The sequence below is a fragment of the Pseudonaja textilis genome, chromosome 4 (genome assembly GCF_049901715.1).
Source record: "Pseudonaja textilis isolate UNSWEBS1 chromosome 4, rPseTex1.2, whole genome shotgun sequence".
Lineage (NCBI taxonomy): Eukaryota > Metazoa > Chordata > Lepidosauria > Squamata > Elapidae > Pseudonaja > Pseudonaja textilis.
The window spans coordinates 75,340,292-75,356,947 of NC_141993.1; the positions used below are offsets into that span (position 1 = coordinate 75,340,292).

The following is a 16,656-nucleotide window of genomic DNA, read 5'->3' on the forward strand; positions in this document are numbered from 1 at the left end:
TTAAAGTGTCACGTGTGCATGTCAATCTTGCAATGTAGACTACACAGGAAGCACAGCCTGCTACACCATTTCTAATTTATTGTAAGGTTACATTTTAAAAAATCTAAGTCTTCTAAGTACATTTCATGCCCTCCTCCATTGCTTTTACAGCTCAAGAAACTAGGGAGGGCCCCTTCTGAGTTGCTTGCCCACATTCCTGCATTGAGCTAAGTTGTCTGATCCTGTCCTTGGCTACCACTCTTCTCCCTATCTCTGAAGGTCCATCCCACATGTTAAGTGAGTCCAGCTATATGGTTGCACAATGTAATGTTTTAAGGACCTTGGCTGCATAATATTAACATCGCTATAGTAATCATTTTATTTGAGTTTTTCGATTTGATCATTATGCTATTCATTATTGTTGGCCACTCAGAGGTCAAAAGTAGAGGTGAGTAGCTACATTAAACCAAATAAATAAATAGAATTAATAAAATTGGCTGAATATTTTTAAGATATGGTACCATATCCTGGCAGATGATCCTATACAAGTAAGTTCTAATTAACTCTATGGAGATTCTCAGACATCTAGATAATTGCAGGGAAAATAAATGTTTCCATTCTCCACCATTCATTCAGAACTGAAGTACCTTCTTGGGTGAGAAGTGAAATGTCTTCAAGCAAAAACAAAGAAAGTCCAATTGCCTTTTGAAAAATCACTTTTGGGACAATTCTGCTAAACTCAGCATATTTGCTTTTTTCTAACAAGGAAAGGAATGATTTTTGACAATACATTTTCTACTTAGAATGGGGAGAAACTCATACTACATGCATGATTAAGAACAAGTTCAACTTCAGCTTTGCAGCTACGTAAAAATAATTTAAAATAATTTAAAATAAGTTATGTAGCTCAGTTTATTTTCCTTATGAAAGACTTGTGTTTAATACTGCAAATACCTAAAGCCTCAAACTCATTTTAAAAGCTATCAAAATAATTATTTGAAATCACTCAGGAGGAAATCTTTTTATGCTATGTAATAATCACCCAATCCAATCTTCCCTGAAGACATATTTTTTTAAAAACCCTTCCTTGAGGTTTTTTTCATATCCATAGATGGAAATAGAATAGCAAAGGTAGAAAAAAAATGCTGTTTTAGATTTTTTTTAAGCCATACATTCCAATGGATTAACTGAACAGAAAACAACAAGAACAAAAATCAACCTGATTTTTATACACAGAGAAAGAAGACACTATTTGAAGCCTAGCCTTGAGAGATGTTTGAGGAAAATCAAGTCTAAGGAATTATAATTCTAGTACTTTCAATGCTACTGATTTCACTGGTCTTCCATCTAGTACATTAATGGAGCAATGTTTTAGAAGTTAAATTATACTCTGCTTGCCTTCTGAAATACTCTGCATATTTTCTAAAAGTAGACAGGAAGTTGAATTGAATCAGCATGTGTTCAGCTTGGTCTGAAGTAAGGTTTACAGTTTTTAGCAAAGCAGCAGCAGCATTATCATTGGCTGTGTTTGGTGTGTGTGTATATGTGTTTGTGGTTGAGTTAATAGAAAGGATATGCTATGCAGAATGTATTGAGGGATGGAAGCAGCCATTTCTGCACTGACTTGTGAGGAAAGAGAAAGGGTCTTTGGTGAGGACTGGTGCTTCATCCAAGATTTCACAAGCAGCAGCAACATCTGTGGGAAGGCAGAATGATCAAAGAAGCATTGCAGTATCACAGTACAACCCACCTACCTGAAACTCTGTGGTATATACCTTACAATGTCACATGCACATACAAAAGTTTTGTTGCTTGCTGTGCAATGCCACAGAAATGCTTTGAAATAGCTAACATCCTTCTAGGGTCCAAGTTCACATACTACATCAATGGTCTCAAACTCATAATGTCAGGTAGCTCTTCAAATCATCTTCTGTGGCTCATAAGAATACTTGGTAAGTATTGAGGTCATTGGCGCAACACTGTACAGCAATATAGTGGCCTCTCACATCTCTCCAGCAAGTGTCTCATCAACAGCAGACAAAACCTGTGTACAACAGCAAAGCCTGTGTACTGTGTACAATCACTGTTGCGCCCAGGTGCATTGTTCACTCTCTTACAGGGTGAGAAGTCCTCACACAGTAAGTCCTTATCAGGTGCAAAAGATCAGGTCCACATGTGAAGATACAATCAAACTAATATATCATGCCCATGCACAAGAACCTTCTCACTAATGGTCTAACTCTAACTTGAGTTAGATAAGGGCCAACAGCATATAAGAGAGGTTGGACTTAGTTTTCTTGTAACTACATAGGGAGTCTAGGCTAATCCTTCTTTTCACACCACCCCTAATTTCTGCCATTCCTTTTGTACATTCTCCTGAAACTAAGGCTTTCCAGGCAGAAACAGTAAGCGGTGGTAGGGATAGGAAGGCTTGGCTTGTCCAGGGAAGAGAGCCCAGGAGATAAAGTTACCCAAGACTGGAAAAGAGCAGGGCAAGGAAGGAGAAAAAGGGCAAACAAGTAAGATCTCTCTGTTAAGCAGCAGCAGGAAGGTCTATGCTTAGAAACAATAATTTGTATGAGGAAAAAGAGCACCTGTTCCAGAAGGAGAGAGATGAAAAAGAAATCACACAACTGGGGCACTTTAAGTGGACTGTCCTTGCTAGATTCATCTTGAGAAAATATCTATTAACCCAATAATAAAACCAAATATCAATGTCCTGCTTAATGAAAATTTCTGCTGGCTTAATGGCCAAAACCAAATTACTTTATTTTGCAAGAAGCTTTGCTCTGCAGCAAAGCTTTTGTTTATCAATACATTTATACTGAATAGCATGTACTGTACATTCTCTATATTTTTGTTCAATTTTTCAAACATTGCAATTCATCTGTGGTGGCCCCCAGACTAATAAGCTCATCCTCATCAGCACTTGTGACAATTTAGATTAGAAAACTCTAGACTAGATCAACCAGCCTGGTGGGTTAAGCAGAGGTGGGATTCAAAATTTTTAACAACTGGTTCTGTGGGCGTGGCTTAGGTGGCGGGTGTGGCTTGATGGTCATGTGACTAGATGGACATAGCTTGGTGGTCGTGTTATTGGCTGGGTGTGGCCAACTCAACATCACTCACATCGAGGCACGCATCTCCTCGCCTGGCCTCTCATGACTGTGGGGATGCTGCAACAGTTGTAAGTGTGAAAAATAGTCATAAGTCACTTTTTTCAGTGCCATTGTAACTTTGAATGGTCACTGCACACAAGCAAAGTACCAGCAAAGGAGGGGAACAAACTCCAGAGACATTCCTGAGACGGAAGTCTAGTCCTGCCAAGTATGTAATAAGGGTTAATGGAGAGGCAGTTTCTGTAAGCAACACCAGAATGTCTCCTTCCTGCCTTCCTTACAGGATTAGGCCAGTAATTTCTTACAGGATTAGGCCAGTAATTTCAGTGATACCCAGGGGTGGGATACAACAGGGTTAACTACCAGTTCGGGATTTACAAGCTTTCCTGCACGCTGTCAGCCGTGCGCCCGTAAATCGTCATCAGCATGCTGTGTGCAGAGACGCAGCCTTTGAAACAGCCCTCTTTTCCTGCTTTTTTAACTGCAGCTGTGCCTCGTTGGACAGCTGAAGTTGAAAAAAATCAGGAAATAAAGATCAGGTAAGAGCCCGGGTGGACTGGTGGGCAAAAACATCAGCAGACATAGAACCGGTTCTATGTCTGCTGCTCTTCAGAGCTACTGGTTCTACAGAGGTGGACAGAACTGGTAGAAACCCACCCCTGGTGATACTTCCAAACAAACATATGTATTGTTCCATACTTATAGAGAGAATCTTGCCAAACTGAAGTAGAATACTATCTATATGAAACATGAACTCTGGGAACTCTGGGACTGGGAGGGGATAAAGAAAGACACCATCTTTCTCTCACATGAATGATCTGAACTGAGTTTCCTCTTACTCCTCTGGCTTCATCAGAGTTGTGTATGACCTCAGGGGACCAGCTGGGCATGGCCAGGGTGGGCGTGGCCAGCTTGACACTCATGTTGGGGGTGCTTGTGGTGGCATGAGTGCTCTGCCAGTGAAAATGGAGCTCGCAGCTCCATTTTTGCTGGCAGAGGGTTGCAGGAAGCCGTCATAGCCAAAAACGGAGCTCAGTCCTCCTAAACTCTATTTTTGCTAGCAGAGGCACTGTGGGCCAGTCCTTTACTGTTTCCAGAGTGGCCTCATGAGCCAGATCTAAGCACCCCTGTATTACAGCATCCATATACACCTCAAATGGATGCAACCATGTACACTCCAGAAGAAAAACATAGATCTGAGTGGAAGTTTATGGAGATGAAAAACAAAGCAAAATATAACTGTTACTGAGCTTAGTTCCATAATAAAATAAATGATAAATGAATTGAGCAATAACCTCAGGGGCTTTCGTGCACTGCATGGACTTTAGAAAATGAAAAATGTGGTGTTCTTCAAAAGCAATAAAAAGTGGAATTATCCCTTCATTATGTAGCTAGCATGAAATTCCCAGTGATCAGCAAGTGGAGAAGTAAGTCACACTGTGGTTTACATGCATTCTCAAAAACCCAGAAAGTCACATGCAAGAAGCCATTTTTTTCTAGTTTAGTATTTTATCCATAATGGATTCCATAGGAATCAAGGACTAAAATTACCTGGCTAGGAATTATCCATGCTATAGAAAGTAACAAATAGCAGAGAGTATGGCATAGATGGAAAAAGATTGAGATGAGACTATATATGAGGTTATAAAGACCATCATAGAGAATCAGCTGTAAGAGAAAATTGCATCAGAGTCTCTTTGTTAGCAAAACATTGTGAAAAGACTTATTGCTTTCAAGAATGCTTCATCTTAAAACCTACTTCTCAGTGTCTTTTCAGATCAGACATATGTGTTAGATAATATTATTTTGCCATACCATAAACTAAGGGTTTCTCACAAAGGAACATCCTGACATGTCAGGAACACTCTGACATGGATAGTCCTACCTGTTCATTCATCTACTTCTGGAAAAATCAGAGACCCAATGAATACAAAAGAAAATATATGTTTTCAACTAGATGAAGAATTCCTTTTCACGATTGCTAGAAAACTTAGTTCAAAGGGTTTTAGGAAGCAGGACTCCTAAAAGTCACTGCTGATAGTTAAGGAAAAACACTCAAGAGCAAAATAAATAAGCAGAACCTGCTGGTTTGGTTTATCTTCTGAATACTGTTATCAACACATTATAAAAAATCCTTTTGTGACTAAGAAGGGAACATTATAAAGGTATTGGCTGAAATGTAGCCATAGAGAATGAGTAATGAATATCTTTTAGCAGAGAATCTCTTTTCAATAAATTACTGAGCTACATCCAAATCAATCTAGCATTTAAAACTGAGCATGACAAAGGAAGTTAATGTAGTATTTCACCATATATTGTGCAATGATCAACTTCAAAGAACAAAATCATAATATATGGAATTTTAACAGACATGCAAAGTGCTTCCAAGGTATGACTGCCATCCTAAGAATTTCATAAATTCTTGACTGATGGCGAAATCCAAGAAATCAAGGCTGCAGAATTTGGGTATGGCTAGTCTAAAGAAAAGAAGGACTAGGGGTGTCCCAATAGGGGTGACATGATACGAGTATTCCAATATTCCTGTATCTGAGAGGCTGCCACAAAGAAGAGGGTGTCAATTTATTTTCCAAAGCACCAGAGGACAGGACAGGAAACTAATCAAGGAGAGAAGCAAACTGGAACTAAAGGGAAACTTCCTAACAGTGAGAACAATTAATCAGTGAAACAGCTTGCCTTCAGAAGTTGTGGGTGCTTCATCACTGGAGGTTTTTAACAGGAGACTGGATCGTCACTTGTCTGAAATGGTATAGTGTAGTGGTGGGATTCAAATTTTTTTACTACCGGTTCTGTGTGCATGGCTTGGTGGGTGTGGTGTGGCTTGGTGGCCATGGCAGGAGAAGGTTACTGCAAAATCCCATTCCCTCCCCACCCCACTAACCTGCCTTCCAGCTCCGTTCTCCTGTGCAGGGCAACAAAAGAAGCTGGGTCTCAGGAGGCAGAGAATAGATGAGGGCAGGGCCAGTCAGGTGGTACTTGCTGGTTCTCCGAACTACTCAAAATTTCTGCTACCGGTTCTCCAGAACCTGCTGAATGCCACCTCTGGTCTCCTGCTTGAGCGGGGAGCTCTATTCTGACTCTTTCAAAGACCAGAAACATTTAAGGGAAAGGTTTCTATCACCAGTATCTATGAAATATCAAATTGTGCTTGCTAATGTTATTTGAAAGTTTTCATGGAATCTACTGTCCATTCTTTAAGCTTTTTGCTGGGCAGATACTGTACTGTAGAATCAGGCATTTTTCAAGGCCTGTATGATCCAGCTTAGTCTAATTCAGACAATATATGGACTGTGTATTTTCTTGTTCCAGTGTCTGATGCTATTTACTTAACAAGAAGCACTTGGTGTCCTGGACTGTATCAGGGCATGGAAGGAAAGTGCAATCATTCCCCAATCCCTTTATCTAAATAATATTATAGGTTTTTTTTTAAAAAAAATTATATTGTGCCAGAAAACCCTCTCAGTCTATATCAGGGCTGTCAAACTCAAAGCTCACAGGCCACATCTGGCCCATGAGATGCTTAGGTCTGACCTGTAGGGACACCCTGGAAACAGTAAAGAACCATCCCACAGTGCCTCTGCCAGTGGAAATGGAGTTTTCGACAGGCACAAGCTCCTCTGAGCTCTATTTTTGCTAGCAGAGTGCTCAGACCACCACAGGTGCCCCTGACACGATTGACATTGAGCTAGCCATGCCCATCCTGGCCATGCCCACCCACCCCCCTGAGGTCAAACGCGACCCTGATGAGCCCCTCAATGAAATCGAGTTTGATATACCTGGTCTATACCATAATATTTAAAAAATATATAATAAAGAGGGTCACTGAAGAAAGAATGGCTGACTTTAGCAAAGTCTTTTCCAAAGACAATCTTCTGCATTGGGTGGCCCTAATTTTGTGAAGCTAAAGATATTTCAGTGGTTTGGACTGAATTTTCCTCTCACCGAATTTGTTTTATTAAAGAGTACTGGCACTCACAGCAGTAAATCAGACCAGCTAAAGGAACATTTGCAATGTGTTCTCTGCCCTGCCTTTTCTGGCAGCTGCTAGAATTAGCAAGTAACCTACTTTTACAGCTACCTACGTCTCAACAGTGGGTGTTCTTTATTCTGCCAATAGGATACTCTATTATACTCTGAAGTCATAGAATGTGATTGCCTAAAAGTTCATTTTCAAGAGGACAGAATCAAAGCTCTTGATGGAATAAATAAATTTAGGTTGTACAAGCATGAGCTGAGAATGGGGATCAGAAAATAGCTTTTACCAGAACATCTAGAAGAAATTTGGGGAAGAGACTATGTCCTTTTTTGTAAGAAAGTTTCCATGTTTTTCCTCAAGATAGTTGCATCCAGAAGAGAAGGAGAAAAAGAGAAAGATGCTACTAGTAAACAGCCTAACAAAAGGACCATTTTCATACTATTATTGTACAGAGGATATTTAAGATTTTTTTTTTTCTTGTCTTGTAATTGTTATGGAAACTAATGCACTCACAAGCTCAATTCCCATCATAAATAGTTGTGATGATGCATCAGAATGAGCTGTTTTAATAATCTGTGGCAAAGCTGTGCATTTAATGGTTTCATGCTAGCAAATCCCCTCAGCCTGCTCATTTCAGCGCTTGCCCCATTGAAAAGTTGACAATCACAGAAATATTTGAAATAGATCTCTGCAGGGGCTCTTTAACTGAGAATCCTTCAGACAGCCTGAAATGAAGAACCTTGTGGATGATTGGAAGTCAGTTAGTTATCAAGAAAACACTAATTTGTTCTCTCTTCTTTTTTTAAAAAAATATTATTGCTCATCTCCAGCTCAGTGGAAGGGCCTCTTTTTGCAAGCTGAAAGAAACAACTCAACTTGAAAAATGACACTGGCAGAAATGGGTTGCTCACCTCCTCAGCCTTCTTTGCAAAAGGAAATCATACTCTGCCTTCTAAGAAACCAGCCACATTCCTATAGTTTCCTGCCAAACAACTCTACAATATATGAGAGTTGCCAACTCCCATTAGCTGAGCAGCTCACACAGGGGAAAGGGCAGGAACTGAAAGAGAAAGCTATTGTAATTGCAATAACCTCAATTAGACCCAATTTAAACCAGAACTCCGTCAATCTGCAGTAATTACAGATCAAAAGCTCCGCTTGGCCTGCTGGCACTGGTCCTTCCGTCTCTCTTTCGGAGGGGCGGTTGAATACAAAAGGTCTTGAAATCAGTATCAGACAGATACTCTGTCTGCTCTGCAGATGTGGACAAGGCCAGGTCACACACCAGACACTTTCTTTTTCATGCACAATCACTGACCCCTTGAACTAATTAATAACATTGGAAGGAAAGTCACAGACATCTGTAAAAGAAAGAGGCACCTGCTCTTGACATGCTGAATAGAACAATAGATAGGGCTGGTAATCCATGGAAACTACTACACACCTGTGGAATTAAAGCAAGTTCATGAAAGAGACTTAGCTTTGCCTTAGATTCAGCTAACTTCCCCATTTTAGCCAACTCTTGTGAATGGGGATTAACAGATGGGAATCTTTCCAGCTATAATTGGTCAGCCTTCTGTCTGGCAGTGCTTGGCATGGCCTTGGCAAATTTGAGCATCTCTAGGAACTTCCTATAACTACAAGAAATGAACAGGACCTGGAAATGGGGTAGGGGGAGCTAAGCTTTCCAACTTTATCAGTCAATTAGTCCTGAACTTAAATATACAAGTAGACATTTCTCCGACCACCCCTTCCTGGAAAGTTAAAACAACAACCAGAAGTGGCAACCTCAAATTACATTTAGCTTTCTACATAGAAGTTCATTTCCTGTTTGAACAGGGAATTCTTGGGTCATCTGTTAGTAGAGTGTTTCCCCTTGGCTAAGAGCAGACTGGGTCCACTGTATCATATGTATATGTATGCTCATACATATATCACTGAGGTTACAACATTTAAACAACTTCATTCAGGGCAATTGTCTACTATCGCTAAAGCTGCTTCTCTCCTAAGCTATTCCCAGCTCTTTCTGAAGCCAACTTCAGAAATTCAAGTCTAGATACAGTGGATTGCTAATGGGATAGGTTTAAGGCCACCCCAAACATTTTTGTTCTGCTTTTGGTCCTTTTCATCCATGCATCCATCTCTTCGGCTGGTTCCCCCATAGACCAGTCTATCCATGTGGATAAACTGCCTTATCCTTTTAGGGATTGTTCCCTTCTCACTAGTCTCAGTTTCTTTGCTTTTCCAGATGTCTGCACATATCTTCATGCCCCATCAAATTCCCAAATTAACCCTTTTTGATGCTGAAGGAAACAATTTCTTTTTCTTTTTTCCTCTTAGATTTCCTCATTATTCTGTTGTTTTAACAAAGCAAGAGGAAACTCCTCCCTATCTTCTTCTGTAGTCCGAGGAAATGTTGTAGGAAGGGAAAAACCATTGAAAGATTTTTAAAGGAGAGGGGGGACAGGGAGGATGAGAAGCTTTGCAATATAATGAGCAGGGAATGGAAAAACAAGGGGGATATGCTTCATTCAGCCTGGGAGAAGTAAGGGTTGAATAAAACATGAGCTTTGGGGAGTGAGAATAGTTCATTTGACTTTAGGGGCCATTATTGGATCATCTGCAAGATTTTTAAAAACTGTTCAGAACATAGCTCTTGAGCAGCTCAGGGCGAAATAGCTGCGTGAGGCAGCAATCAGCTGCTTGAGTGGATAAGTTGTACCCATCAGGAGCTATCACTGTATCAAAATGAAGTTCTGGAGACCACCTTTGGACAGAAAAGAGTGGTTATGAATCAGAGCAGGACAGCATGGGCTGGGATGCAATTGCAATGGGCTGAAAATGGGAGGAGGCTGGCAACATCTGTTCCTGTCCCCAGATAGCAGTGGGTGACCTTTGCTGGGTCAAACAAATTTATTTTTTGTTCTTACTATGGTACAAACCCAGTTCTCTGGGAAACTGTAGGTCAGTAACAAAGACAAAATATTATCCTTGACAATGTCAGGGGCAAGAGGCTGCCCTTGGGGCTTTTTTTTTTTTAATTTAGGGCTGGTGCAAATCTTCCAAAGACTGAAGGCTTCAGTGAAAGTCCAAATAAAGTGTCTCTTCAAAACCCTTCATCAAAGGGCCACGGCCGGCACCTCCCACTTTTAAGTGCAGAGCATTTGCAAACTTTCACCATGCAAAAGTGGCTTCCATGAATATGCAAAAGTGACTTTTTTTTGGAAGCAGGCTGACCAACTGAAGCAGATGATAGCGTCTTTATGCTTCACAGGGGCAGACTGTCTTGGCTGTGTAGTGTAAATAAAGCATTGTACTGGAGAGCACTGTACTTGCAGAGCAAGGAGACTAAACAGGGAAATGAGAAAATAAGGCCTGGTGGATGGGCCAAAGAGACATTATTATTTTGTTAAGTCCTCTCCTCAAAAATAGTTTTTGAGATTCAATTTGTTCCTGAAATCTGGAAACTTATATGTGCAATGTATTAGTTAGATTTTTGAGGACCAATTTATAGTTTAGCGGTCCAAGATCACATTTTCTCTCCTCCAAGAATTTCTCAAGGAAACAATGTTTAATTCACATGATAAACTGAACACATTTCCTTTCTCGAATCAGGTAACTATGAACCACTGGAAATATTAAGATATGTTTGGTATACAATGCTCTCTGTTTGGAATCTATTGTAGTTTTTCTACTTAGAATATAAAAATGATTACAGAAACCCTCTCGTTTTATGCTTCTGCAAACCTTCAGCTTTTTAACTGTATTTTCTTTTCATTCTGTTTTTCTTTTATAGAAAAAATGTGTTCTGCCCTTGCTTAGCTCGTCTATGTTTTACAGAAGTTTTATGTCACCCACTCAAATGACCCTGGGCCATCAACATCAGAAATGTAAGTTGCACACTATAGTTTCGACAATCTGGTCAAGTGGCATGTTTCAGTGAATAAGTAAGTGAACAGAAGGTGATACATCTTTGATATAGTTCATAAACAGTGATATAGCAAGTGCAGACATTTGGACAGTTAGTTCTTTATAACATTTCGTTTGGCAGAATCAATAGCACCCATTTTTTTTCTGATAGCCAGCTAAGTTTTTCCGTTCTTGTTTTTGGAGTGTTTTTCTTGCTCATATTTCAGTTGCATAGCACCAGGTTCTCATCCAGGCTACCCGCTTTCCCATTGACCTTCATCAGGACAATCTCTGCAGCTCACTCTGTATTCTAGCCTAGCCTACTCCTGCTGTTTGTCTCACCACCTCTGCCATCCTACAGCTGCCCAATCTGTAATGTTAGCCACTACAATGTGATTTCATTCTTCAACAACCAACAATCCAAATTATTTCCACCTTGTCCTCTATAATAGTCTTCTCATTGCCTCTGCTTCTTGAATGGGGGCGGGGGGGATCATAACTCTGATCATAAACAAATCCGATCCAGTCTGTTTCTAAGCCTTCTCTCTCCTGTTTGCTCCCAGCCTTGATCTCCAATCTCCCAATAACCCATTCCTTCTTGGTTGTTGTTGTTGTTGTTGTTGTTGTTGTTGTTGTTGTTGTTGTTGTTGCTTTCTCTATCCAGTTCCTAACCTGCCTACTTGCTTCACAAAAAGAAATATATCTGCAGGACCATGTATCTAACCGTTTATACAACCTCTTCGAGATTAAAATTTATTCCACCAATTTTGAATTAGCTGTAAACCTTAAAAGCATCCCCACCTCTCTCTTCATCCAGCAGAGAATCTGGGCTTATAAACAAAACAAACAAAATTAGAACACACACACACACACTCATACACATCTCTGCTCCCATTCTTCCCATCATTTGCATTTGGCTTGTTAGTGGATCATTACAGAATGATAGCAAAAAAGCTGTAGGATGTTAGTTTTTAATTCCATGGGCTCTAAAAATGTTCTGCTTTTAGGGCAAATATTTAACAGATCTGGGTCTAACATTCAGATGGACCAGTTTCATTGTGCAATGGCTACTCCTTGCTCCATAAATATCTGCCACTCTGCAGTAAGCTATGATATTAGCTCCAGGGCACATTTCAAGATTTTTATGCCAAATCTTTCCCTTCTCTACTTTTTCAGCATTTTAAAATAAATTCAGCCACTTATTTTTATAGGTTCAGTGGCTGAACTCTTGAGTTTTGGTGTGTACTTTGATTACAAATGAGTATCTCCTTTCATAGTTCTGCCATGTTCATCTTCACACTCTTAAAACCTGAGCACTTCCTCAATTAAAATTAACAAATTCAGTCTGCTGCAGAAGATCTGGAAATCTATACAGAGCTTATTCAAAGTGCTAAACGGGAAAAATAGTATGCTTTGTGGTTAAAATATCATTCAGATTGAATCATTTTATATTGAAATGGTAGATTCTCACAATACATTAAACTACAAACTGACTAAGTGGGCTTGGTTTCAGAGCATACTAAGTCACAAGCATACAAAACAAAGGTTATCATGCTGGATAAAGGAAATCACTACTAGCTGTCTGAACTGGTTAAACATGCTATGTGAATACAACCGTTTAAGTAGCTACATCCGTAACTTGTTTCCTTACTTGGCTTTCATTTTTCTCTCCATTTTTATTTTTCTTCATTTTTTCATCTTTATGTTCCATTAATACTCAAGTTAGGTGAAAAGCATAAATAACTAGACATTTTTAATTCTTCCTTCAGATACAGCTTGCATTTTTGGTTTTTGTATTTATTGTTATGGATTTTTATATGTGTATTTGCTATTTTTAAATTCTCTCTTTTTATCTATTATTCTGCATCACCCAGAGTCACTTTGGTGAGATGGGTGGCTATATAAATTTGATCAATCAATCAATAAAAAACCCATGATTTTTTTTTCCTGGTGAGATAAGCAACGTTATGTACAGCACATAAACAATGTGAGGTCTAAGACACATGCTAGTTTTTAGCAAACCCAAGTATACATCATTGGTTCATCCTCTAATTGGAAATGGGTACCAAATTGGTTATCACAAAAATAAGGGGGTGGTTGCAGTGCAATGGAAGAGGTACCTACTTTCTGAAGCTACCTGGGTCAAGAGCTGGGATGTGAAGGCAGATAGATTGGTCAAACAGTTTCATGACATATACCCCCCCAGAAACCTAAAGGGCCTCCAAGGGGGAGGGAGAGGAAGTTAAACTGAACCTTAAGTAACCTCAAAGATTTATTTTCTTTGCAGGAAGCCCTTTTCAATTAAGTGGGGGCCACCTGTCAACCCTGTAGCTCACCTGACCGAGGTCATTTTGAGGCTCCTATGTTGTCACACTGGAACTGAGGGATAGGGAGGGAGGAATAGAGATAGCTGGGGCTTGTAGCCAAAACAAAATACTTTCTCCTGGGAACCAAGGTTATTCCCAGATGGTCAGAGAGAGGAGTAGTGAAGTTATCAGGCAACCGGAAGACACCGTCATTGAACCATGTGACCGATTATTTGGGGAAGAGAGAAAACTTTTACTTGTAATTAAGTGAAAGCCACGGGAACATTCAGAGTAAGTTTTCACCAGCCTGTGCCAATATGATATGTCCAATAAACCTGTTCTTTGAGGAATTCACCTGCCTCGGAGTTCTGTTTGCTATGGGTGTATTACTTGAAACCCTAACACACAGGTTCTCAGCTGGATGCTTTTAAGGTTTACAACTAATTTGAAATTGATGAGATAAATCGTTCAAAATAATCTTGAGAGGTTGCATCAATGGATAGAAACTAATCGACAATCTAAAAGAGACAAGGGTACAGGAAACATAAATCAAAGGCATAGCTATAGAATGAGGGATATTGCCTTGGTACTAATATATGGTAACAGTACTTGAAAAAAATATTTTGACACGGTAATTGATCGCCAAGAGTATGATGTGGCTGCAGAAAAGACACACAGTATGTAATTTTAAGCTGCATCAGCAGAACGATAAATTCTAAACCATAGAAAATAATCATTCTGCTCTATTAGACTCTCATCAGATCCTACTTGAAAGTTGTGTCCAGTCCTGACCGCCAAACGTTTAAGAGATAGGCAACAAAGATAATTCAAATAACTTCAAAGAATGTCATGCAGAAAAAGGTCAAGACCTATTATTTCTTATTCAAGAGTTTAGAATATAAAATAATGGATTTAAGTGCCCCCCCTCCTCCTTTCAACTTTGATTCTCAGAGACTGTCTCATCAAGCCCCTGCAGTTTTCTTGGCAAGAATTTTTCAAAAGTGCTTTGTCATTACTCCTTGTTAGGGCTGAAAGAAAGTGACTGGCCCAAGGTCACCCAACTGGCTTTCATATCTAAAATGGGACAAGGACTTATCCTGGTTTCTCGGATAATTCCAAAGAATTTTTTTTTAAAGAAAATAAAATCCTGCATAATAGTAATAACAGTTTGATAGAAGAATCTCAGGGAGATTGAGAGGACTCAGGGAGGTGAAAGGTTATCTTCAGTATATGTGATCAGGTGGAGATAGCCGTCTATTTGAGATACTTTGCTTTGTATAATGTCTAAAGTATGTGAAGTATTAATTCCATTCTGTTTTAATCAGACCCCATCTCAGGTATTATGCCGAGTACCAAAAACCAAATAAAAGAATTCAGAGGAATCACAACAGTTCAGAGAACAACGAAATGATTGGAGGATTAGATACTTACCAGTATAAATTGACTGAAGTAGCTGAGCACTGAGCTGAGCTTTGGAGAAAAAAAAAAAGACTTGAGTGTGCTCATAGTAGTGACGTCTACTTGAGTATTGATACTCAAATACATTCAAGGATGCTGCATAGAAGATCAAGACTTATGATCTCTTTTGCAGAATGTAGGATGGGAAATAGGGATCGCAACTGAATGTTTAAAAAAAACCCACCCCCCCTATAAGAACTGTATAATAGTGAAAACAATTACCCATAGATACGGTCCATTCACTGTATGGATTCAAGTACTTTAGACATTTTCTGTATATAATGCCGAGTGGAGGTCGGATTTGATCTACCTCTCTGATTTATTGATGGAGGCTTTGACCAAAAGACTGGATTTCTGCTTGTGGCAACTAGCACAGTCCAGGAAGCCAATTATTCTTGACATCCAATTAGTTACACAGTGTAAGTCCTGTATTGCTTTCCTGAAAATGTAACATTTCACTTATTGGGGCACACTTCTGAAAAGGTATGTGCAGGGTGACCATCAACTAAAAAAATGATATTCATATATTGCAACTACTCCTGTATGTCAATCCCACATGTAAAAAAATGACTTTCCTCAAAGGTTTTTGTCAGAAGTATCAGATCTGCATGTGTAAAATGCAGCAAAATAATCTACAAAAGAAATTAAAGTTATTTGTACAGAACCATCTCATTCATATTATCCTATGCATCTCATTGTTCTGTTACACACACACACACACACACACACACACACACACACACACACACACACATTTTCTATCACAACAGCAGACAGGAAGATCTTGAACTTTAACTGAGGGTTAGATTAGAAAACCTCCAAGGTCCCTTCCAGCTCGATTCTGATTGATTGAACTTTTAAAACAATCTCACGTGAAAATTTGCTCACCTGAAAAAGTTGCTGCATTTTCATAAAATCATGAATAGTTAACCTGTTTTCAAGGTGTTCCTGTTTTTTTGCAGTTCCACAATCTATAGCTTGTTTTTCAGCACTGACCTTTGTGGCTTTTTTCGTCTTATATGGTTTGTTATTCATGCTAATTAATACTGTAGATATCGATACTTAGATGGAATTCCTTGCAGCTTCCAGGCCCTTCTGGAACTTAATTTTGTTCATTAAGAATAATTTTGGACAATTCAGCATAAGTTAAGCAGTCTTGTTTCTAGAAAGTTTTATTGAAAAAACAACAACATAAAAAACAAATAGGTTTTTAAAAGGGGGGAAGGATAAAAATATAATTACAGCCTTCTCTTCATTATTACTTCTGAAATCAGTTTACACAGGAAAATCATATGTAAACCAGAAAAAAGACATAAAAATCTATATTGAATTCCATGCAAACAGAATCAACAAATTTATAACCAGTTTTGCTGAAAATGTAATAGCACCTGTTCACAAAAATGAAATTAGTTTTGCTTACTTACCTTGCGATTAACATGTCATTTTTAACATTAAAAATCCATTATTTTTTCCAAACAGAGATTAGCTTCAGCATTTCATTTGAGTATGTACTTTATTGAAGCTACAAACATTTGGGAGGCTGTTTGAAATAGCTAGATTCCCTTTTCTTTGAACTTACAAGTGTTTCTTAGCAACAACTGCACAACACAAGCTAACCAGCTTCCTTCACTGCTCCACAAAAGGCCAAGCGGGAAAAACAACAACCCCTGCTTAGCTGTTCTGACAAAGGACTTTCCAAAGCAACTCACAACAATGATCAGTGTTTTTTTTTAAGGAAAAAACCCCCACAAAAGAACTGGTCAGAATGAAGTATCTGTATACCTATTAATGTGTGATGCACTTAATAAGAGTGTTCATAAACACCTTAATGCACCTACTTGCAGTACAGCATGTCCATAGATCAAGAGCATGGATGCATTAAAAACCTTAT

General features: G+C 39.1%; 1 protein-coding gene across 1 annotated transcript in view; it reads right to left on the reverse strand.

Annotated features, from left to right (window-relative positions):
- The window catches only part of WDR49 (WD repeat domain 49), a 137,101-nt gene extending 120,779 nt beyond the window's left edge, over window positions 1–16,322 (reverse strand). The window contains exons 1-2 of the mRNA XM_087933396.1: window positions 16,190–16,322; window positions 15,654–15,927 (exon numbers count right to left, since the gene is read on the reverse strand). Of these exons, the coding sequence (XP_087789522.1) occupies window positions 15,654–15,800 (147 nt within the window). The 5' untranslated portion in view covers window positions 15,801–15,927; window positions 16,190–16,322. The remainder of the gene's footprint in view (window positions 1–15,653; window positions 15,928–16,189) is intronic.
- Between the last annotated feature and the right edge of the window lie 334 nt (window positions 16,323–16,656).